Raw genomic sequence first — 23,585 nt, 5'->3', positions numbered from 1 at the left:
GGAACATCAATGATGAACTAGCCTCACCATTCGGGACATGCCTCTTCTCATTACTACCATCAGGGAGGACTCTGCAGTTCAAACACAGCTTCTGCCGTCAGATCTTTCAACAATCCATGAACTCATGAACACTGCATCACCATTTTGCTCTATTTATTTTTCTCTTTTTTTTAGACTATGAGGACACTCAGTCCTCATTTATTGTTTAGAAATGCATGCATTAAGAAATGATACAATGTTCCTCCAGAATGATATCACAGAAACACAGGACAGACCAAGACTAAAACTGACAAAAGCCACATAATTATAACATATAGTTACAGCAGTGCAAAGCAATACCATAATTTGATAAAGAGCAGACCATGGGCACGGTAAAAAAAAGTCTCAAAGTCCCAATAGCCCCATCATCTCACGCAGACGGTAGAAGGGAAAAACTCTCCCTGCCATGAACCTCCAGCACCGCAAACTTGGTGATGCAGCACCCTGGAAGCACCCGACCACAGCCGACTCTGAGTCCGTCCGAAAACTTCGAGCCTCGACCAGCCCCCTGACACCGAGCACCGACGCACCATCTCTGCCGAGCGCTTCAACCCCACCCCGGCCGCCAAGCAACAAGCAAAGCTGAGGACTCAGGGCCTTCCCCTCCGGAGATTCTGGATCACACGCTGCAGTGAAACAGGCATTTCAGAAGTTTCACCAGATGTTCCTCCATGCTCTCACGTCTGCCTCCATCAAATCATTTCTCATTGTAACTTAAAGTCTGTACGTATTGCACTGATATTGAAGCTGATTCATATTCCAATGGATTTTTTTTTGGATTCACTTTTACCTGGAATGTCAAAACTATCTCATGTCCCTCTCTGATGTCCTCTCGAGTATACTCCTACATCTCTTCCTTTCCTTGGGCATATTGACTCATACCATCTGTCTTCTTCTTGACCAGAGCTTCAATATCCCTCATCAGCCAGGGCCCCCAATCCTGTCAGTTTTACCCTTCAGCACTAACAGGGACAGACCACTGCATCTTACTTTTGAAAACCTCCCACCACCAACTCCCTTTCAACCTGACAACCTCTCCCAATCACCGTCTCGAAGCTCCTGCCGTTATACTTAACCTTGCCACGATGAGGTATTCAGATTCAGCTATATTTATCTCACATCCACACAGTGAAATGTTGTTCAGTGTCAATGACCAACCTCCCGCAAGTGTCACACGTTCCAGTGGCCACAGAGCATGCCCACAATATTCAGAACAACACACAGACACAGTCCAACCTGAGGACAGACTGCCTCCGGGCCTCCAGTCTTTGACCCCAGACATCTAATTTCAGACTTTGGGACTTGCTGATTACGTGTTTGACCTCTAGGTCCTAGACCCCAGGTCTATCACAGTGATTTTAGTTAGGAGAGCTGCCTCAATGACTATCACCCAGTCGCAATCTACTGTAATGAAGTGCTTGGAGAGGATGGTCAGAGCCAGAATCAACTCCTTCCTGATCAAGGTCCTAACCCACTGCAATTTGCCTCTGACCACGATTGGTCTATAGTGGATGCAGTCTCACTGCTGTTACGTACCCCGTAACTGGGTTGCCAAACCAGCAGAAATGGATCACTCAGTTGGAGTCTGGAGTACTAGAACTAAGAAAGTTTTATTACAGAAACAAGCAACACAGTAATCGAAAGGATAATAAATGCAACAGTTCAGTGATGATAAACACACGTGCACAGAATTAAGATAACAGCATCAATCAAGCTCTATCGTTGTCTAGGGGTAAATGACCAATTTCAAAATGACTCAAAGTTCAGTCCAGTTTAGTAGTTCAGTTCGCAGTAATCGTTGCCATGGCGATGGACAAGGTGGGGGAAGAGAGACAGAGATAGAATAGGAACAACTGATCATTCAGAACAGCTTCACTCACAGACCGGTGAGATGGCTCACAGACAGCTTTTTGGGCGGGTCCTTGGTGATGTCACCTGAGGTCACCGACTGTGACCCCTCCTCCAGATGCGGTCGATCCTCTGCAGTGAACCCGGCACCCAGGCAAGGGCGGACACACACCGGGTTCCCGCTGATCGTACCTTTCCACCCTGTGCGTTGTCCGGTACTTCTCACCCACTCGTGAGAAGCGCACCGCTTCCAGGGTCTCGTTACCTCGGGTGGCGTGTGTGTCTGTCTTAGCGAACCTGTCCCTTTTTATCCCCCTGCTGGGGTATCGCCTGTCCATCACTTCAAACAGTTCAGGGTTCAAAGGGGGGAGCCGCTCCAGACAGCTCTTCCTCCCACATCCCTTCATTACACATCCCCAGACGCTGCTCCATTGTTCCTTATCTCTCCTTCCCCTGAGGGCAGGTGGCAGACCAACTGCTGATGCCACTGATGCTAGCCCAGGCCAGCAAACATCTTAATTTTATGTGTATTCTCGTAACACTTCCCCCCTTTAAGGATTTTTACCGGGAGGTAAAAATTACAAACATGACTACATTATCTGATACATACACAATATACATCTTTAACAGTTATTTAGCTAATACAGAGAATTTGAAGCTGTCAACACCTTGACAGACAGTCATCACATTTTCTGTTCCTTTTACACGTGTTATTAATAATCCCTTAGACCAGGCTCCAACTCAGCAAACTTCATAGTGGCCAAAAACACTGATGAATTGCGACCAATGTAACCTCTCATTTGGTTTTGTCCCGGACCACAACAACAAGGGTCGTCCCATTCCGACTCAATTTTCCCTCGCAAGGGCTTAGTAGGAGGGGGACGGGTATTGACCGCAGAGTTATTGCAAAACTTCCTGCAGTACCCCACCATCTCCAAAAGCCTTCTGAGGGCCCTCTTGTCTGTCGGGGTTGGGAGGTCAGCGATAGCCTGCACTGTAGCTTGCATCACTGCCAGCTGCCCCTGTGTCACCACAATTCCCAGGTAAGTGACTCTCGTGTGGCCGAATTCATTTTTTTCAAGGTTCACTATCAAGCTGGCTTCAGACAGCCGTATTAAATTGCCAATACACACCTCTGTGTTCATCAGCCCTTTAGTCACTGAATTACTCAAAAAATATGGGTGTTGTTTACTTGGCCGCCCTATTGTAACAGACATAACCCAACGTCCCAGTTCTTTGCATTTCCTCGGGACAATCAAACACATGGGTGCGAGTCGTTTAATTACTCCTTCGGGGATTAAGGGAGAGACCTTATCAGTAGACCTGGCCAAAACAATAGCCTTCTCCCATCTGACCGATCCCATCCTAATCTTTTCAAAATGGGTTTTTCCTCTTATCAAGGGGCCCCTAGCTTCATTGATTTCCACGCTAACACCGACTAGGTTTGTTAGCATATCAAAAGCCGGTGACCGTCTCAGTTCGCGTCGGTCATGATCAATAACATTCTTCCCCCTGGGCAGCCGGTAAATCTCTTTCATGATTCCACCAACTGTTTCCTCCAGCACCGCAAAATGTCCACCGGGGGGTACCTCGTGGGCCATGTTAAAAACCTCATCCCCATAACTCTTTTGCACCACCCCCCACTCCTCATCTGCGGATGCTGTACTTGATTTCCCTTTCTTCCTTAGCACTTCCTCATCCGCACAATAGCTTGTCAAGGCTGTGTCAGAGAGAGCTGTCTCGGCAAAAACCATCAGCCCCTCGTCTCGCTCCTGCGTCTGCACAAATTCTTTCCTGGCTACTGCTACGTCCGTCCCAGCTCCCTCACTACCTCTTATCTCACTACACCCTGTCTCATACAAGGTTGGCAGAAATGTTTCAGCCAAATTCACCATCGCGGGCGGGGCCTCCATGCTGGCAGGCTGACCCGTCAATCTCACGACTGGGAACACGATTCCTCCGGCGATGTCATTACCGAGCAAGACTTCCACGTCTTTCATCGGTAATTCGGACCTCACCCCGATCGTGACTAGTCCAGAGACCAGGTTGCTCTGCAAATGTATCTGGTGCAAAGGGACTGACTCTGTCCCTTCCCCAACACCTTTGACCTCTACCTCCCCAGTCTGGGTCTCTGAGCTAAACTCTAATACACTCTTCAATATCAATGACTGACACGCTCCCGTGTCTCTCCAGATCCGCACTGGAACTGGTTTTAACCTCTTTTTCACTGACCAGTCCGGCCGAGATAAACCTCTCGCGCCCTTCCTGGACTTTTTCAGACCTGTCCTTCCCTAGCGGTTCGCTTAACAGCTCGATACAGCCATTCAAAATTTCCGCTTTTCCTTTCCCCGTCTCCTTCCTTGGGGCAAAGCACCTGGACGCAAAGTGTCCGGCTTTCCCACAATTATAACAGACGACCCCAGGAGACTTCCTACCAGACTGCTCCCGGTCTACCTTATCCTTTTCACTAGTCCCCGGCTTACTTTCTGACTTTTCCGGCGGACTCTCCCCTCCGTCCTGACTACCCTTCTGGTAGCCTTTACTCGGGGCAACCTTCATTTTATGCGTCAACGCATACTCATCCGCTAACTTAGCAGTTGCGGCTAACGTGGCTGCCTCTTACTCATCGAGGTAGGGTCTCATACCCTCAGGGACACAACCTTTAAACTGCTCAATCAGAATCAGCTGCAGCAGTCTGTCATAATCCCCCTCTACCCCTTTCGAGGCGCACCAACGCTCACAATATGTTTGCATCTCACGAGCAAACTCCAAATACGTGCGGTCCCACCGCTTCCTCGCATTCCGGAACCTCTGCCGGTATGCCTCCGGGACCAACTCATAAATCCTGAGGATGGCCTCCTTCACCACCTCATACTTCTGGGCATCTTCCGCGGATAAAGCTGAGTAAGCTTGTTGGGCTTTCCCTTTCAGTACACTCTGAAGTAAAACAACCCACTTATCCCTCGGCCAGTCCTGACTTATAGCTACTTTTTCGAAGTGGAGAAAGTACCGATCCACATCGGTATCGTCAAATGGGGGAACCAGCCTAACCTCCTGGGTCGCCCTGAACCCTCCACCTTGGTTCGGCACGAGCCCCTGCTCGGCCCTTATCTTTAACTTCTCCAGCTCAAATTCCCTTTCCCTCTGTTTCTCCTCTCTCTCCAACTGTCTGTCCCTCTCTCTCTCTTCTCTCTCCAACTGTCTTTCTCTCTCTTGCCTTTCTACCTCTTTCTCTCTCTCCCGCCTTTCTAACTCTCTCTCTTTCTCTTCGTGTTCTAACTGCCGTACCCGGAACTCGTGCTCGAGTCTCAGTTTTTCAAGCTGTACCTCTACTGCGTCTCCAGCAGGTTTTTCAACAGACACCTCCCCCAGCTCACCTTGGGGAAACACACCTTTAGATACATAGTGCTCTACAATAGCTCTGTGTATCTCCTCTCTCCTCATTGTCGACTTCACCTTAGCAAGATTCACCCGTTTGGCCACCGCTATCAATTCCGATTTCCTGGCATCCTCTAATGCCTCCAAGGTCGGCGCCTTTATAAATTCCTCAACCTCCATTTCTGCTGTTTGTCTTTTCTTTCTTTCGGGAATTTTAACCCAATCAATTTACTCCGTCCCAAATTTAGCGTTCAAAATCGCGGACGAGAACCCCACTTATGTTACGTACCCCGTAACTGGGTTGCCAAACCAGCAGAAATGGATCACTCAGTTGGAGTCTGGAGTACTAGAACTAAGAAAGTTTTATTACAGAAACAAGCAACACAGTAATCGAAAGGATAATAAATGCAACAGTTCAGTGATGATAAACACACATGTGCACAGAATTAAGATAACAGCATCAATCAAGCTCTATCGTTGTCTAGGGGTAAATGACCAATTTCAAAATGACTCAAAGTTCAGTCCAGTTTAGTAGTTCAGTTCGCAGTAATCGTTGCCATGGCGATGGACAACGTGGGGGAAGAGAGAGATAGAATAGGAACAACTGATCATTCAGAACAGCTTCACTCACAGACCAGCGAGATGGCTCACAAACAGCTTTTGGGCGGGTCCTTGGTGATGTCACCTGAGGTCACCGACTGTGACCCCTCCTCCAGATGCGGTCGATCCTCTGCAGTGAACCCGGCACCCAGGCAAGGGCGGACACACACCGGGTTCCCGCTGATCGTACCTTTTCACCCTTGTCGTTGTCTGATACTTCTCACCCACTCGTGAGAAGCGCACCGCTTCCAGGGTCTCGTTACCTCGGGTGGCGTGTGTGTCTGTCTTAGCGAACCTGTCCCTTTTTATCCCCCTGCTGGGGTATCGCCTGTCCATCACTTCAAACAGTTCAGGGTTCAAAGGGGGGAGCCGCTCCAGACAGCTCTTCCTCCCACATCCCTTCATTACACATCCCCAGACGCTGCTCCATTGTTCCTTATCTCTCCTTCCCCTGAGGGCAGGTGGCAGACCAACTGCTGATGCCACTGATGCTAGCCCAGGCCAGCAAACATCTTAATTTTATGTGTATTCTCGTAACACTGGCTCTCCACCCGGCCTTGGATCACTTGCCTATATCAGGCTGCTGTTTATTGATTACAGATCATCATCCCCTCAGTACTAATCATCAATCTCCAAAACCTGAGCCTCTGTACCTCCCTCTGCAACTGGATCCTTGACTGCCTCACCGGGAGACCACAGTCCGTGTGGATCAGAAATAACATCTCCTCCTCACTGACGATCAACACGGGCACCTCAAGTACAGTGAAAAGCCTGCTTCGCATGGTTAATTCAAAACATCAGCACATTGAGTTAGAGCACGGGAAAACAATCACAGAATGCAGAATAAAGTGTTGCAGTTACAGAGACAGTGCAGAGCAGGCAGGCAGTAAGATGCAAGGGCCGTGACAAGGTAGATTGTGAGGTAAGAGTTGATCTAGGGGACTGGGGCAGAGGCTGCCGGAGAGCTCGCACGTACCACTTACACTGGCAGTTAGTTCCACACTCAAGATCCTCCAAATGAAGTTTCCCTCATGTTCCCCTTAAACTTTTCACCTTTCACCCTTAACCCATGACCTCTGGTTGTAATCCCACCCAACCTCAGTGGATAAAGACTGCCGGCATTGACCCTGTCTCTACCCCTCATGATTTTGTATACCTCTGTCAAAACTCCCCTCATTCTCCTATGGTTCCAAGGAATAAACTTCTAACCTATTCAATCTTTCCTTATAACTCAGGTCCTCCAGACCCAGCAACATCTTTGTAAATTTTCTCTGTACTCTTCCAACCTTATTTACATCTTTACTGCAGGCAGATGACCAAAACTCCACATGACACTCCAAATTAGGCCTCACCAATGTCTTATACAACTTCAACATAACATCCCATCTCTTGTCCTTCGATTTATGAAGGCCAATGTGCCAAAAGCTTTCTTTACGACCCTATCTACCGGTGATGCCACTTTCAATGAATTATGGAACTGCATCCCCAAATCCCTTGGTTCTACCACACTCCTCGGTGCCCTGCCATTCACTCTGTAAGACCTACCCTGGTTGATCCGACAAAAGTTCAAAACCTCATACTTGCCTGCATTAAATTCCATCTGCCCTTTTCCTGCTACAAGCCAAGATAACTTCCCTCGCTGTTCACTATACCCGCAGTCTTGGTATCATCTGCAACTTCGCTGATCCAGTTAGCCATATTTTCATCCATATCATTGACATAAATGACAAACAACAACAGACCCAGCACCGATCCCTGCAGCACACCACTAGTCACAGGCCTCCAGTCAGAGAGGCAACAATTTACTACTACTTAAACACAAGGAATTCTGCAGATGCTGGAAATTCAAGCAACTCACAACAAAGTCGCTGGTGAACACAGCAGGCCAGGCAGCATCTCTAGGAAGAGGTACAGTTGACGTTTCAGGCCGAGACCCTTCGTCAGGACTAACTGAAGGAAGAGTTAGTAAGAGATTTGAAAGTGGGAGGGGGAGGGGGAGATCCAAAATGATAGGAGAAGACAAGAGGGGGAGGGATGGAGCCAAGAGCCGGACAGGTGATTGGCAAAAGGGATATGAGAGGATCATGGGACAGGAGGCCCAGGGAGAAGGAAAAGGGGGAGGGGGGAAAAACCCAGAGGATGGGCAAGGGGTATAGTGAGAGGGGCAGAGGGAGAAAAAGGATAGAGAGAGAAGGAATGTGTGTATAAAAATAAATAACAGATGGGGTACGAGGGGGAGGTGGGGCATTAGCGGAAGTTAGAGAAGTCGATGTTCATGCCATCAGTTTGGAGACTACCCAGACGGAATATAAGGTGTTGTTCCTCCAACCTGAGTGTGGCTTCATCTTTACAGTAGAGGAGGCCGTGGATAGACATGTCAGAATGGGAATGGGATCTGGAATTAAAATGTGTGGCCACTGGGAGATCCTGCTTTCTCTGGCCTCTCCCACAAAACCAGCGTCTAATCCAATTTGCTATCACATCCTGAAGGCTGGGCGTCAGAACCTTCTGGACCAGCTTCCCATGCAGGACCTTGTCAAAGACCTTACGAAAAATCAGTGTAGACAACATCCACTGCCTTGCCTTCATCCGCTTTACTGGTAACATCCTCAAAAAACTCAGATTGGTTAGACAGAATGTCACACGCACAAACCCAAACTGGTGGCATGAATATCGATTTCTTGAACTTACGGTAATATCCCCCACCCCACTTCTCCTTCACCACTCCCCATCCCCTTCCGTCTCTTGCCCGCCCATCGCCTCCCTCTGGTATTCCTCCCCTTTTTCCTTCCTTCTTCACAGCCTTCTGTCCTTCACCAATTTACTTCCCAGCTCTTTACTTCATCACTCCCCCTTCAGGTTTCACCTCTCACCTTGTGTTTCTCTCTCCCCTCCCCCTGCCTTTTAAATCTACTCAGCTTCTTTCTCCAGTCCTGCTGAAGGGTTTCAGCCCAAAACATTGACTATGTTTTCCTGGATGCTGCCTGGCCTGCTGAGCTCCTCCAGCATTTTGTGTGTGTTGCTCAGATTTTCAACATCTGCAGATTTATATATATATATATATATAAATAAAAAGAGTTCTCTTGCATTACTTGTACCTGCCTATACCTGTTATGCACCCTTTTTTGTCTTAACCAGGGCCTCAATAACTCTTAAAAACCAAGGTTTCCCAAATCTGTTATCTTTACCTTTTATTCTGACAGACACACACAAGGTTTGTACTCTCAAAATTTCACTCCCACTTACCAAGTGCACCTTTGCTGGAAAAAAAAACCGGTCCCAACCCTCACTTGCCAGATTCTCCCTGATACCATCAAAATAGAATCCCTACCCATGGACCAGATCGTCCTTTTCCATATTTACTTTGAATCTAAGGCATTGTCATCACTAGATGCAAAGTGTCCCCAACACAAACCTCTGTCTCATTCCCGAATAGCAGATGAAGTATCGCACACGTTCTCGTTGCGACTTCTACGTACCGATTAAGGAAACTTTCTTGAACATATTTGACAAACTCTATCTCATCTAGTCCTTTTACAGTATGGGATTCCCAGTCAATATGTGGAAAGTTAAAATCAGTGTCAGAGATCTGATCACTGTGACTTTCCTTTGCTGGGTCATCACCACAACAATGACCAAAGTGATAGACCTGTTGTTGAGGGGAATGGACACAGGGTTACTCTGCACTGGTCCCACATCATTCAGCTCTCCTGCCTGGCATCTGTCCTGTCCGTACTGAGCCAAAGTAAACAAAGAAAACAAAATAAATCTGGGGGAAGAGTTTCTTTTGCCTTCTCTCACTCACTGAAGCCTCAGAATCGCCATTCTAACACTGGGCTGTGGTCCAGCTGCAGATAGATGGGACGAGGCAGAAGATCATAAGGAACCATCCAGATGGGCCAGGGGCCTGTTTCTGTGCTGTAGTACTCTTATGGTCTCAAAGATTTATACCACTGACACTTCACTGACTTGGCTAGTCCCATTTCCCAACAGAAAATCCAGTGTTGCCCATCTCTCGTACACCCATTTACAAGTTGCTTGAAATACTGGATGCAGTGCAGGAAAAGAGCACCCATCAGAGACCCAGGTCATGCTCTCTTCTCGCTGCTGCCGTCAGGTCGAATGCACAAGACTGGCAGCACCAGGCTCAAGAACAGTTACTACCCCTCAGCCGTCAGATTCTTCAATAAAAGTGGATAAGTTGCCTCACAGGTAGATAGGGTAGTTAAGAAAGCTTATGGGGTGTTAGCTTTCATAAGTCGAGGGATAGAGTTTAAGAGTCGAGATGTAATGATGCAGCTCTATAAAACTCTGGTTAGGCCACACTTGGAGTACTGTGTCCAGTTCTGGTCGCCTCACTATAGGAAGGATGTGGAAGCATTGGAAAGGGTACAGAGGAGATTTACAAGGATGCTCCCTGGTTTAGAGAGTATGCAATATGATCAGAGATTAAGGGAGCTAGGGCTTTACTCTTAGGAGAGAAGGAGGATGAGAGGAGACATGATAGAGGTGTACAAGATAATAAGAGGAATAGATAGGGTAGATAGCCAGCGCCTCTTCCCCAGGGCACCACTGCTCAATACAAGGGGACATGGCTTTAAGGTAAGGGGTGGGAAGTTCAAGGGGGATATTAGAGGAAGGTTTTTTACTCAGAGAGTGTTTGGTGCGTGGAATGCACTGCCTGAGTCGGTGGTGGAGGCAGATACACTAGTGAAGTTTAAGAGACTACTAGACAGGTATATGGAGGAATTTCAGGTGGGGGGTTATATGGGAGGCAGGGTTTGAGGGTCGGCACAACATTGTGGGCCGAAGGGCCTGTATGTGCTGTACTATTCTATGTTCTATGTTTCTATGACTACACTCACTTGCACCATCGATGAAACATTCCCACAACCACTTTAAGGACTCTTTATCTCTGATCTCATTATTTATTGCTATCTATTTACATTTGCACAGTTTGTTGTTTTCTGCACTCTGGCTGTTATAGTTACTATTCTAAAGATTTGGAGAACGTACCTACAGGAAAAAGAATATCAAGGCTGTATAAGGTGACACATATATACTTGAATAATAAACTCACTTTGAAAATCAAGCTGCCTTGGTCAGTATGGTCTGACTGGCCTTGAGACTGTAGTAGTCCTAACCAATACTAGGCAAGTTAAAAGCACCGTTATACAGTATTTGCAACGTTACAATTAATCTAATCAGCGCGGTTAGCACAGTCCCATTTGCCTCCCCCATTCAGCCTCACAGTGCATGAGGGGCTGTCGCCTTCTGAAGACCCAGAGACAGCACTTTGCGTCCTCCTCTATGATTCCGAGGTAAAATGGGGGACGGGGTAACTGTGGCCGTGCGTCTGGGAGGGAGGGTGTAGGATGAAGGTGAGGGAGTGGAGGGGGTGAGGGTGAGAGAGGCGCAACAGAGGGGTGAGGGGGTGAGGGAGGGTGTAGGATGAGGGAGGGGGGAAGAGGGGGAGGGGGTGGGGGAGGGGTGAGGCGAGGGAGCGAGGCAGAGGCAGAGAGGGAGCGAGGGCGAGGGAGCGGCGGGGGAGAGGGAGAGGCGAGGGAGGGGGAGAGGGGGGAGGGGAGAGGGGAGAGGGGAGAGGGGAGAGGGGAGAGGGGAGAGGGGAGAGGGGGGAGGGGGAGGGGGGAGGGGGGAGGGGGGGGGGGGAGGGGGGAGGGGGGGAGGGGGGAGGGGGAGGGGAGAGGGAGGGGGAGAGGGAGGGGGAGAGGGAGGGGGAGAGGGAGGGGGAGAGGGAGGGGGAGAGGGAGGGGGAGGGGGAGGGGGAGGGGGAGGGGGAGGGGGAGGGGGAGAGGGAGGGGGAGAGGGAGGGGGGGGAGGGGGAGAGGGAGGGGGAGAGGGAGGGGGAGAGGGAGGGGGAGAGGGAGGGGGAGAGGTGAGGGTGTGAGGGAGAGGTGGGGGTGTGAGGGAGAGGTGGGGGAGAGGTGGGGGAGAGGGGGGAGAGGGGGGGAGGGGGGGAGGGGGGAGGGGCGAGGGAGGGGTGAGGGGGTGAGGGAGGGGTGAGGGGGTGAGGGAGGGGTGAGGGTGTGAGGGAGAGGTGAGGGTGTGAGGGAGGGGTGAGGGTGTGAGGGAGGGGTGAGGGAGTGAGGGAGGGGTGAGGGTGTGAGGGAGGGGTGAGGGTGTGAGGGTGTGAGGGAGAGGTGAGGGCCATGTTACCTGTTCGCCCCGACGTCCGCCTCCTCACAACCGATGGGACGTTTTGAATCTGCCGCCAGCTCCGCCGGAAGTGACATTTCCAGCAGCCGGAATCCCGTCACACTACTTTAAGACAATTCCGAGAGTGGGTTTTCACCCTTTAAGGGCTCGACCAGGATATGAAAATATATAGATCCTTCGAAAATTCCCCCTCCCGTGGAAAATCTCTGATCGCTGTCCAATCACATTCCACTCCGTCTTTGTGACGTTCGTTGTCTACTCTCCGCCAATGACATTGAAGACCTCCCGCCCCCAACGATGACGCCACTGTCTCCCTCCCCCCCCCCGCCCTTTTTCTGACGTCTCTGGCGGTCGCGAGCGGCGGCGGTTGGCGTTTGAAACAGCGGAAGTGGCTCGGTGAGCGCGGGAAAGGGGCCGCCCTCTGCCCGTACCCCGTTCCTCTCCCGATGAGGAACAAATACCCTCTTCTTCGCACCCTGAGGCCTTAAATCCTTCCCCTCTGTAGGGCATTTTCATTCCCTTCTGGGAGATTTACTCCCTCCGTGTCTTTTTCCGCCTGTTTCTGAATGGCACTTCCCCATTCCTTTTGCAATGGGTTACTTGCCCCTCGTGAGCGGCATTTGCCTCTTCCCTTACCCCTGAACGTCATTTGCCCCTAAACTTCGCATGAGGGGCCCTCCACCCTGAGATTCATTTACCCTCACTTCCCTTACACCCACCCCCTCAGGTTTGTTTACCCCTCCCACGCTGAGGGGCAATTACCCCTCCTGGAGGGGGTGTCATTCACCCCGCCAACCTGAGAATTATTTATTCCTTGTCCCTGCCCTGCCCCAAAGGGTTTACTCCCTTCCCCCTCCCAGAGTGCAATCTAACCCTCCCCTCCCAAAGGCACATTTACCTCCTCCCTTGCCCCAGTGGAATTAACCCCCTTGCTTTCCCCCTGTGGTTTACCTCATCAAGGTATGCACTGGCCAGTATTCCCCTCACCCCCGGCATTTACTCCCAACCCTGAGGGTCATTTACCCAACCATCCCTCCTGTTCATGTCTGAGTGGGGTAAAATCTGCCCTGTGGTAACAGTAGAGGGGGGTGGGCAAGTGGGGCCTTTGTTGTTTATCATCTATATTAATAATTTAGACAAAAATGTGGTAAATTGGATTATTGTCAGATGTAGAACTTGTCTTCCACACGGTGATCACGGTACATTCAGCTCGAATAAGGTGAAAAAAAAGTGTAAAAGCTGCCGAGAAAGTGCAAGATGGTAGTGAGGGAGATGGTGAGGCATAGAGTGCATATGTTGTGAGGTCTGTTTCACAATCAGATACCAACCAGTGAGGTGGAAGCTGTCCTAGACGTGCTTTTGGGCCTTTGCATCTTCTGTCTGAGGTGAACAGGCAGATTGCAGATGGCAGCAAGACTCAGGGCATAGAGGAAGCTTGCAGCAGGATGTGGACCAGCTGGAAACATGGCAGACGGAACTTAGTGCGGGCAAGTGTGAGGTTGCCCATTTGGGAGGACCGGCCAGGGCAGGACTTAACGTGGTGAGTGGTAGGGCACTGGGGTGTGGTACGATAGTGATCTGCAAATACAGGTCCATAAATAGCATGTTGTGCTGCAGTTATACCTGACATTGGTGAGGCCAAATCTGGAGTTCTGGTCACCTGCCTACAGGAAAGTTATCAATAAGTTATCTTCCACCATCTGATTTCTGAAGGGTCCATGAACACTACCTCACTACATATTTCTTTTGATTTTTTATATATAATTGTTACCTAGTAATGTATTGCACTGTACTGTACTGCTGCAACTCGATTACAAATTTCATGATAATTGTCAGTGATAAATTCTGATTCTGGGAAAATTTACAAGGATGTTACTGGTTCTTGAGCTGAGTTTTAGGAAAAGGTTGAATGGGTGAGGAGAATGAGGACAGATCTTATAGAGGGCTATCATTGGATGAATGCCTGCAAGCTCTTGCCTGTTGGGTTGGGTGGGACGAGAACCGTCATTGGTAAGATGACAACAGCCCGAACCTGTCACGTACCCCGTGATGGGTTAAAGAACCAACAGAGATGGAAAACACTTTGGAGTCCAGTGTTGCTATTAACTAAGGATATTTATTAGTAACTACGCAATACAGTAAAATAAGTGCAGACAAATGAAACAGGTTAGCAATAAATATATATAAATGTGGAAATACATGAAAACTAAGCATCTTCAAGTCTAGGGGTAAATAGGTAGTCTTGCGATGATGAGTAAAGTTCAGTTCGTGGTATTGGGTTGAGAAGTGATGGGGAGAGGGAGAGATTTTGAGTCTTCAGGTGAGCTGACATCATCGATCTTCCCATTGTCCTCCGAAATCCTTTAGAAGTCACCGACTGTGACAACAAAAGGGGACCGTTCTTCTGTGGTGGAGCTATCAACCCAGGTGAGGGTTGGACACACAAATTACTCCCCACCGGTCACACCCTATTCACACTGCGAGAGCCACTGATCAATCCTCCAAAACCCACCTTTTCTGTGGGCACAACAAAGCTTATTCAGTGTCGAACACCATGTGTCTCAGGTCTATCATCTGACCTTCTATTTATCTCCCTGTGCTGAATACCAACTGCCACTCAAACAGCTCCTCCCTTCTCTGTCTGTAAGGATTTCCAAGCAGACAGCGTCCTTGTAGAAATGTAAACATGCTGTGAGCAGTCTTCGCCCCTCTCTCTTAAAAACAAGATGGGAGTGTTGAATAGCTCTCTCTCTCTCTCTTCAAAAGCACAGTTCATAGGGGTAATTCAGGACCCCATCACAAACCAAAGGTGTTTTTCTCTTTGTTAATTGTGTTTCTTATGTTCACAAGACTATACTGAGCTCCAAAACTTCAGGTACAGCAGGTCTACTGCGCTGGGACAGGTGATCCACCCAGACCAAACCTGTGCTGTACCGGGCAGGAAGATCTCAGACAGCCTTGCGCTGCTGAGGGACACCATCGCCTACATGCAGGACGGGGGTGAACGCCTGCCTGGTCAGCTTGGACCAGAAGAAAGCCTTCGACAGGATATCGCACATGTACATGGTGGACGTGCTCTCCAGAATGGGATTTGGGGAGGGAATCTGGAAGTGGATCAGACTGCTCTACACAGACATCCGTAGTGCAGTCCAGGTCAACGGGTGGGAAACAGACAGCTTCCCCATCAGGTCTGGAGTCAGGCAGGGCTGTCCCCTCTCCCCTGTCTTGTTTGTCTGCTGCATTGAACCCTTTGCCGAAGCCATCAGGAGGGATGAGGGCATGAGAGGGGTGACGCTGCCAGGCAGTGGAGGGACCCAAGTGAAAACCTCCCTGTACATGGACGATGTCACCGTCTTCTGCTCTGATCTGAGGTCAGTTCACAGGTTGATTAGCACCTGCGAACAGTTTGAGCTAGCGTCGGGCGCCAGGGTCAACCGCACAAAGAGCGAAGCCATGCTCTTCGGCAACTGGCCCGACCGATCCAGCGTCCCCTTCACCATCAGGTCTGACCACATGAGGATGCTGCGGATCTGGTTCGGAGGGGCTGAGGCGTGCAACAAGAACTGGCAGGAGCAGACTGCCAAGGTGAAACAGAAACTGGGACTGTGGGGAGGGTGCTCCCTGTCGATAATGGGCAAGAACCTGGTCATCAGGTGTGAGGTGCTCTCAGGGCTGCTGTACTTGGCACAGGTGTGGCCTGTGCCCCACTCCTACAGCTCGGAAATCACCCGAGCTGTCTTCAGATTCGTCTGGGGATCCAAGATGGAGCGGGTGAGACGGACCGTCATGCACAAGTCCCTGGACAATGGGGGCAAGAATGTCCCCAATGTCGCCCTCACCCTGATGGCCCGCTTCGTATGTGGCTGCATCAGGTTGTGTGTAGAACCCAGGTATGTGGGCACCAAGTACCACTATGTGCCCAGGTTCTACCTGTCGCCCTGGCTACGAAGGATGGGTCTGGCCCCACTCCCGCGCAACGCCCCAGTCAGCTGGTCGTTGCGGCCATACCTGTCCTTCATAGAAAAGTTCTTCCAGGAGAACGCCTTTGACCACAGGGCCATCAGGCAGTGGTCGGCACGTAATGTCCTGCAGGCACTGCAGGAGAAGGACGTGATGGACACAGTGAGTGGTTCCCCGAGCAGACCGTCCAGTTCATCTGGCAAAATGCCTCATCGCCAGATCTCACCAACAGGCACCAGGACCTCGCCTGGCTGGCGGTGAGAGGGACCCTCCCAGTCAGATCCCTCCTGTATGCCCGGAACGTCGTCTCTGCACCCCACTGCCCACGGGAGGACTGCAGTGAGGAGGAGTCTGTGACCCACCTCTTTGCACACTGCCAGTTCGCAAAGAGGGTGTGGAGGAGGATGGACGGGCTAGTGTCACGGTTTATCCCCAGCAGCTGCGTAACAGAGGACTCTCTGATCTACGGGCTGTTCCAGGGGACGCACACGGAGACCAACATCCGGTGCTGCTGGCAGATCATCAACTCGGTGAAAGACGCTCTTTGGTCGGCCCGAAACTTGATGATCTACCGGCACATGGAGATGTCCGTGGGAGAATGCTGCCGACTGGCACATTCTCGGCTGCAGGAGTACGTGCTGAGGGACGCACTGAAACTCGGTGCAGCCACCGCAAGGGCCCGGTGGGGAAGGACCACGGTGTAGGGTTCTCCACCCATAGGGGTGGGAGGGGTCGGGTGGTGGGGAGTATACCCCTCAACAACGATGTGGTAAGGTGAACAACGGAGTGCCACGTGGGTGGCTATAAGTATGGATATGTACAGACGATAAGGGAAAGTAGGTAAAGGATGGAAAGTTATTGAATGGTTTATTGTATATAATTTATTTTTGAATAAAGTAGATTTTGAAAAGATCAGTGAGCTGCTGCTGATGGGAGTAGCTGGCTGGGTTGCCGGTGAAAGAGGAGCCAGCCAGTGGGTCCAAGGAGCTAACCTGAGTGCAGACCGTGTTGCTGCCTGCTACGTGAAGGCATCAGGGTTGCAGCACGAAAGCAGCGTGCAGTGTAACTGTGGGTGATTGCCTCTGGCATTTCTCTTGCAATCGCAAGACCCTGTTGGACATTGATAATGTAAGATGCCGCAGGCCTGTTTCCCTAGTTTGCTGGAGAGACAGGCGGTGTGGGAGCTGTGTAGTGTCATTTGTAGCAAGGACGAGGCCTCAAGTTGCAGGCTTCCTTGTTTCTGTCCAGGTGTGGAGACGCCAGAGGCCGTGTAGCGTGGCGTCTGTGCTCGGTTGGGAGCTGGGCTTTCCCATCGGTGCTGCCCTCCAGTGTTCAATTGGTGTAATGATAGGCTGGATAGCCGGGAACTATGCCATCAATTGGCCGGACAAGTCGATCAGGGTTTTGGACTATATAGGAGTTTTTTTTTTTTTTTGCATTACTTTTGTTTTTTTGCTCGTTCCATTCTGTATGCTTTGCACCTTGACCCTAGAGAAACAATACTTCGTTTGGCTCTATCCATGTATGGTTGATTTGAAATGCGGTGAAGAGGAAATATTTCTGGCAACTTCTTCACTCAAAAGTGAAAAGGACCTTGGCAATTGTGGGGATGACTTAAAGAGACTGGGATGCTTGAGTCTATAGACATTAAGAAAGAGGGTGTGCTGGAGCTTTTGAAAGGTATTAAGTCAGATAAGTCGCTGGGACCGGATGGGATATACCCCAGTCTACTGTGGGAAGTGAGGGAGGAGATTGCTGAGCCTTTGGCTATGATCTTTGCATCAATAGGGATGGGAGAAGTACCAGAGGATTGGAAGGTTGTAAATGTTGTTCCCTTGTTCAAGAAAGGGAGTAGAGATAACCCAGGAAACATGGTGGGCAAGTTGTTGGAGAAGATCCTGAGAGGCAGGATTTATGAGCATTTGGAGAGACATAATCTGATTAGGGATAGTCAACATGGCTTTGTCAAGGGCAGGTTGTGCCTTACGAGCATGACTGAATTCTTTGAGGATGTAACAAAAGACATTGAATATAGTCTATATGGATTTCAGTAAGACATTTGATAAGGTTTCCATGCAAGGCTCATTCAGAAAACAATGAGACAGGAGCTCCAAGGAGACCTCACTTTGTGGATAGTTCATCTACTGCATGGAGATCGGTGACCAGTGGTGATCTGCAGGGATCTGTTCTGGGACCTCTCCTCTTTGTGATTTTTACAAATGACTTAGATGAGGAAGTGGAAGGGTAGATTAGTAAGTTTGCTGATGATACAAAAGTTGGTGTTGTGGATAGTCTGGAGGGCTGTCAGAGGTTATGGTGGAACATCGATAGGATGCGGAACTGGGCTGAGAAGTGGCAGATGGAGTTCAACCAAGAAAAGTGTGAAGTGGTTCATTTCGGTAGGGTAAATTTGAAGATAGAATGTAATATTAATGGTAAGACTCTTGGCAGTGTGTAGGATTGGCAAGATCTTGGGGTCTGTATCCACTCAAAGCTTCTGTGCAGGTTGACAGTGTTGTTAAGAATGTGTATGGTGTGTTGGCACTCATCAACCATGAGACTGAGTTCAAGAGTCATGAGGTAATGTTACAGCTATATAAGACCTTGGTCAGACCCCACTTGGAGTACTGTATTTCGTTCTGGTCACCTCATTACAGGAAGGATGTGGATGTTATAGAGAGAGTGCAGAGGAGACTTACAAGGATATTACCTGGATTAGAGAGCATGTGCAGGTGGACAATAAGATGAGAATAGGTTGAGTGAACTTGGCCTTTTTTCCTTGGAGCAATGGAGGAAGAGAGGTGACCTGATGGAGGTGTATAAGATGATGAGAGGCATTGATCATGTGAATAGCCAGAGGCTTTTTCCCGGGGCTGAAATGGCTAACACAAGGGGGCATAGTTTTAAGGTGCTTGGAAGTAGGTACAAAGGGGGATGCCAGAGGTAAGTTTTTCACACAGAGTGATGGGTGTGTGGAGTGCACTGCCAGTGACGATAGTGGAGGTGGATACAAAAGGGTCTTTTATGAGCTTAGAAAAATAGAGGGCTATGTGGTAGGGAAATTCTAGACAGCTCCTAGAGTAGGTTACATGGTCGGCACGGTATTGTGGGCCAAAGGGCCTTTAGAGTGTTGTAGATTTCTATGTTCAAAGGGTTTTTGCTGATATTTATTATTGTTACATGTACCAAGGTACGGTGAAAATCTCGTCTTGCATACTGAACATATCACAGTGCACTGAGGTAGAACAAGGTAAAACAATAGGAGAATGCAGAATAAAGTGTCGTAGTACAGAGAAAGTGCAGTGCAGGCAGACAATAAGGTGCAAGATCGTAAAGAGTTAGGTTGTAAGGGCAAAAGTCCAACGTATCGTAATAGAGGACTGTTCAGTCGTAAAACAGAAGCTGTCCTTTAGCCTGGTGGAACATGCTTTCTCCCTGATGGGAGGAGGGAGAAGAAAGAATGTCTGGGGTGTGATTACACTGGCTGCTTTACCGAGGCAGTCAGAAGTGTAGGCAGGTCCGTGGAGGGGAGATGTGCTGAGCTGTGTCCACAACTCTCTGCAGTTGCTTGTGGTCACAGGCAGAGCAAGATGTGTCCAGACAGGACGTGGAACAATCTACCAGCAGAAGTCATGGATGTGGGTTCAACTGTAACATTTAAGAGAAATTTGGTCGTCTTTTGGCTGGGAGGGGTACAGAGGGATATGGTCTGGGTGCAAGTAGATGGGACTTAGCAGAAATCACACATTAGATGGGCTGAAGGGTTTGTTTCTGTGCTGTAGTGATCTAAAACACCCTGGTTTCCATGTATCACATTTCTGCATTCCTCTTCCCCCACCCTGTCCACCTCCCCACCAGACCACTACCTCTAACCCTCCCCCCAACTCCTCCATCTTAACACCCTCACATACTCCTTCCTCACCTCCCTCCTCAAGGATGGAGACAGAGGAGGAGGCTGCCCCTCACTTGCCCACTGAGGAGCCTTGGAGCGTCAGCTGCAGCGACGAGGAAGTGGAAAACACAGACCCGTGGACCCCGAGCCCCCAGGAGATCCTGCGTCTGTACCAAGCCCTGTCGCAGCAGGGTAGCCTGGAGCTCAGCTCCCGGCCACTGCCCCGCCGCCCCCCAACCCCCGAGGCCGGACCAACCCAGGAAGAGGAGCCCGAGGAGCCCTTGGCCATCGAAGAGGAGGATGAGAAGTAAGCTCATGGGCTTGAGATGCCCCAGTATAGCCCAGCCAACCATCAGACCACAGGGGCGAGGGAGGCTCTGTAGAAAACATCAGTCCCAGCAGGAGTGTATGGGGCATCACGGGTCAGACACCGTGGGGAGAGTCTGGGGAAACGCGGGTCCGACACCGTGGGGAGAGTCTGGGAAAACACGGGTCCGACACCGTGGGGAGAGTGTGGGGGAACGCGGGTCAGACACTGTGGGGGATTGCAAGTCAGACACCATGGGGAGAGTCTGGGGGAATATGGGCAGACACCGTGGGGAGAGTGTGGGGAAACGCGGGTCAGACACTGTGGGGAGAGTCTGGGGGAATATGGGCAGACACCGTGGGGAGAGTCTGGGGGAATATGGGCAAACACCGTGGGGAGAGTGTGGGGGAATATGGGCAGACACCGTGGGGAGAGTCTGGGGGAATATGGGCAGACACCGTGGGGAGAGTCTGGGGAAACGCGGGTCAGACACCGTGGGGAGAGTGTGGGGGAATATGGGCAGACACCGTGGGGAGAGTGTGGGGGAATATGGGCAGACACCGTGGGGAGAGTCTGGGGGAACACGGGTCCGACACCGTGGGGAGAGTCTGGGGGAACGCGGGTCCGACACCGTGGGGAGAGTCTGGGGAAACGCGGGTCAGACACCGTGGGGAGAGTCTGGGGGAACGCGGGTCCGACACTGTGGGGAGAGTCTGGGGGAATATGGGCAGACACCGTGGGGAGAGTCTGGGGGAACGCGGGTCCGACACCGTGGGGAGAGTCTGGGGGAATATGGGCAGACACCGTGGGGAGAGTCTGGGGGAACGTGGGTCAGACACCGTGGGGAGAGTCTGGGGGAATATGGGCAGACACCGTAGGGAGAGTCTGGGGGAACGCGGGTCCGACACTGTGGGGAGAGTCTGGGGGAATATGGGCAGACACCATGGGGAGAGTCTGGGGGAACGTGGGTCAGACACCGTGGGGAGAGTGTGGGGGAATATGGGCAGACACCGTGGGGAGAGTCTGGGGGAACGCGGGTCCGACACCGTGGGGAGAGTGTGGGGGAATATGGGCAGACACCGTGGGGAGAGTCTGGGGGAACGCGGGTCCGACACCGTGGGGAGAGTGTGGGGGAATATGGGCAGACACCGTGGGGAGAGTCTGGGGGAACGTGGGTCAGACACCGTGGGGAGAGTGTGGGGGAATATGGGCAGACACCGTGGGGAGAGTCTGGGGGAATATGGGCAGACACCGTGGGGAGAGTCTGGGGGAACGCGGGTCAGACACCGTGGGGAGAGTCTGGGGGAATATGGGCAGACACCGTGGGGAGAGTCTGGGGGAACGCGGGTCAGACACCGTGGGGAGAGTCTGGGGGAACGCGGGTCCGACACTGTGGGGAGAGTCTGGGGGAATATGGGCAGACACCGTGGGGAGAGTCTGGGGGAATATGGGCAGACACCGTGGGGAGAGTCTGGGGAAACGCGGGTCAGACACCGTGGGGAGAGTCTGGGGAAACGCGGGTCAGACACCGTGGGGAGAGTCTGGGGGAACGCGGGTCAGACACCGTGGGGAAAGTCTGGGGGAACGCGGGTCAGACACCGTGGGGAGAGTGTGGGGAATCAGACAGGGATCTGGATTGGCACAGATAAGTTGGGCCAAGACGGCCTGTTTCTCTGCTGCTGTGTGTTGGATGATGCAGGAACCATGCCACCATCTCTCTCTTCACCCACAGGCCCCCTGCACCTACTGAGTTTGACTTTGATGATGAACCTGCACCAGCCAAATCCTTCCTGGGCATGCGGAGATCTCCAGGTGAGCTGAGCAGTCGTGCGAGCACATGGTGGCCCAAGTGACATTGGCATGGTGGAGACCAAACTCCCTTGCTCACATGTCCATCATGTGCTTCTCTCTGCCCTACAGTCCTCCGTTACCTGCCCTCCACCTTGCGCCCTGTCCCCCCCCGTAACCCACCCCGTCCCCCCTCCACCCCTCCTCCCCACCCCACCCCATACTCCCTCTAACCTGCCCCATCCCCCCTCCCCACCCCGTCCCCCTCCACCCCAATCTGTCTCCCCTACACCCAACCCCATTCCCCGCACCCCGCCCCCCTCCTCCCCACCCCGTACCCCCCCACCCCATCCCCTCTGCCCCACTCTGTCCCCCTCCACCCCACCCCATCCCCCCTCTAACCTCTGCCCTACATTCCTCTTTCTGTTACCTACCCTCCACCTCACCCCCCCCACCCCAATCTTTTGGCTTGGGGGCTGTATTTTCTCCTGCTGGGACCTTGAGCCCTACACCCGCTGCCCGTTAACCTCTTCCTCTTCCTCCCCTTCCCCCTCCCCAGGGAGCTCACCCACTGCCCGTTAACCTCTTCCTCTTCCTCCCCTTCCCCCTCCCCAGGGAGCTCACCCACTGCCCGTTAACCTCTTCCTCTTCCTCCCCTTCCCCCTCCCCAGGGAGCTCACCTGCTGCCCATTAACCTCTTCCTCTTCCTCCCCTTCCCCCTCCCCAGGGAGCTCACCCGCTGCCCATTAACCTCTTCCTCTTCCTCCCCTTCCCCCTCCCCAGGGAGCTCACCCACTGCCCGTTAACCTCTTCCTCTTCCTCCCCTTCCCCCTCCCCAGGGAGCTCACCCGCTGCCCATTAACCTCTTCCTCTTCCTCCCCTTCCTCCTCCCCAGGGAGCTCACCCACTGCCCGTTAACCTCTTCCTCTTCCTCCCCTTCCCCTTCCCCAGGGAGCTCAAGCCGCACCCAGCGACGCGAAGCACGGCTGGACAAGGTTCTGTCTGATATGAAGAGGCACAAACGGATCGAGGAGCAAATGCTGAGGACGGGCAGAGACGTATTTCAGCTGGAGACTGAGCAGGAGGCGGCTCCCACCCGCTCCCGCGGTATCTTCCAATGCCGTAACTACTGATATCACCAAGGACCATGAGAAACGAAGGAGAGAAGGGTATCCAGGGAAGGCATCTCAGACTGAGCAGAAGGAAGACAGCGGAATACTCGAGGCTCTGATTCCTGCCACTCTAAACAACCCCAGTTTCTCTGACCTCGCCGAGTAGCTCCAGGCAGCATCCTGGTGGAGTGGACCTCTTCTACTCCCTCCATTACACCCTTCTTGTCATGGAGTGACCAGAACAATACTCCAGACGTAGCATAACCAGGGCGTCGAACACTGCAATGTCACTTCCCAACTCCTGAACACAATGCCTCAATACTAAAGGCAAACACGCTAGAGGGCTTCTTCCTGTGCAGACACCATCAGGGATGGGAAGCTGTGGACTTGGACCCCAAGATCCCTCAGAGTAAGGTTTCTTATATGATGTGAAATGAGTTGTTTTGTGGCAGAAGTACTGTGCAAATACAAAACTTATATCAAT

At 51.4% G+C, this 23,585-nt stretch overlaps 2 protein-coding genes across 3 annotated transcripts in view; one reads left to right on the top strand and one right to left on the bottom strand.

The window, feature by feature from the left end:
- Positions 1-12,268, bottom strand: part of kif22 (kinesin family member 22) — a 54,882-nt gene extending 42,614 nt beyond the window's left edge. For both annotated transcript variants that reach the window (XM_063063061.1, XM_063063062.1), the window contains exon 1: positions 12,043-12,268. In XM_063063061.1, the coding sequence (XP_062919131.1) occupies positions 12,043-12,119 (77 nt within the window). In that variant the 5' untranslated portion in view covers positions 12,120-12,268. The remainder of the gene's footprint in view (positions 1-12,042) is intronic.
- A 41-nt stretch (positions 12,269-12,309) lies between these two features.
- Positions 12,310-23,585, top strand: pagr1 (PAXIP1 associated glutamate-rich protein 1). Its single transcript, XM_063063063.1, has 4 exons — positions 12,310-12,438; positions 19,861-20,201; positions 21,934-22,013; positions 22,941-23,585. The coding sequence occupies exons 2-4, from the start codon at positions 19,939-19,941 to the stop codon at positions 23,120-23,122; spliced, it is 525 nt and encodes a 174-aa protein (XP_062919133.1). The 5' UTR covers positions 12,310-12,438; positions 19,861-19,938; the 3' UTR covers positions 23,123-23,585.

This window comes from Mobula hypostoma, chromosome 11, assembly GCF_963921235.1.
Source record: "Mobula hypostoma chromosome 11, sMobHyp1.1, whole genome shotgun sequence".
NCBI lineage: Eukaryota > Metazoa > Chordata > Chondrichthyes > Myliobatiformes > Myliobatidae > Mobula > Mobula hypostoma.
The sequence above is the reverse complement of the archived record's forward strand: the minus strand, read 5'-3'. Positions and strand labels throughout refer to the sequence as shown.

Coding starts and splice junctions, on each gene's coding strand:
- pagr1 (XM_063063063.1), top strand. CDS start 19,939: ATGGAGACAGAGGAGGAGGCTGCCCCTCACTTGCCCACTGAGGAGCCT. Junction 20,202..21,933: donor ATCGAAGAGGAGGATGAGAA/GTAAGCTCATGG, acceptor CTTCACCCACAG/GCCCCCTGCACCTACTGAGT. Junction 22,014..22,940: donor GGGCATGCGGAGATCTCCAG/GTGAGCTGAGCA, acceptor CCCCTTCCCCAG/GGAGCTCAAGCCGCACCCAG.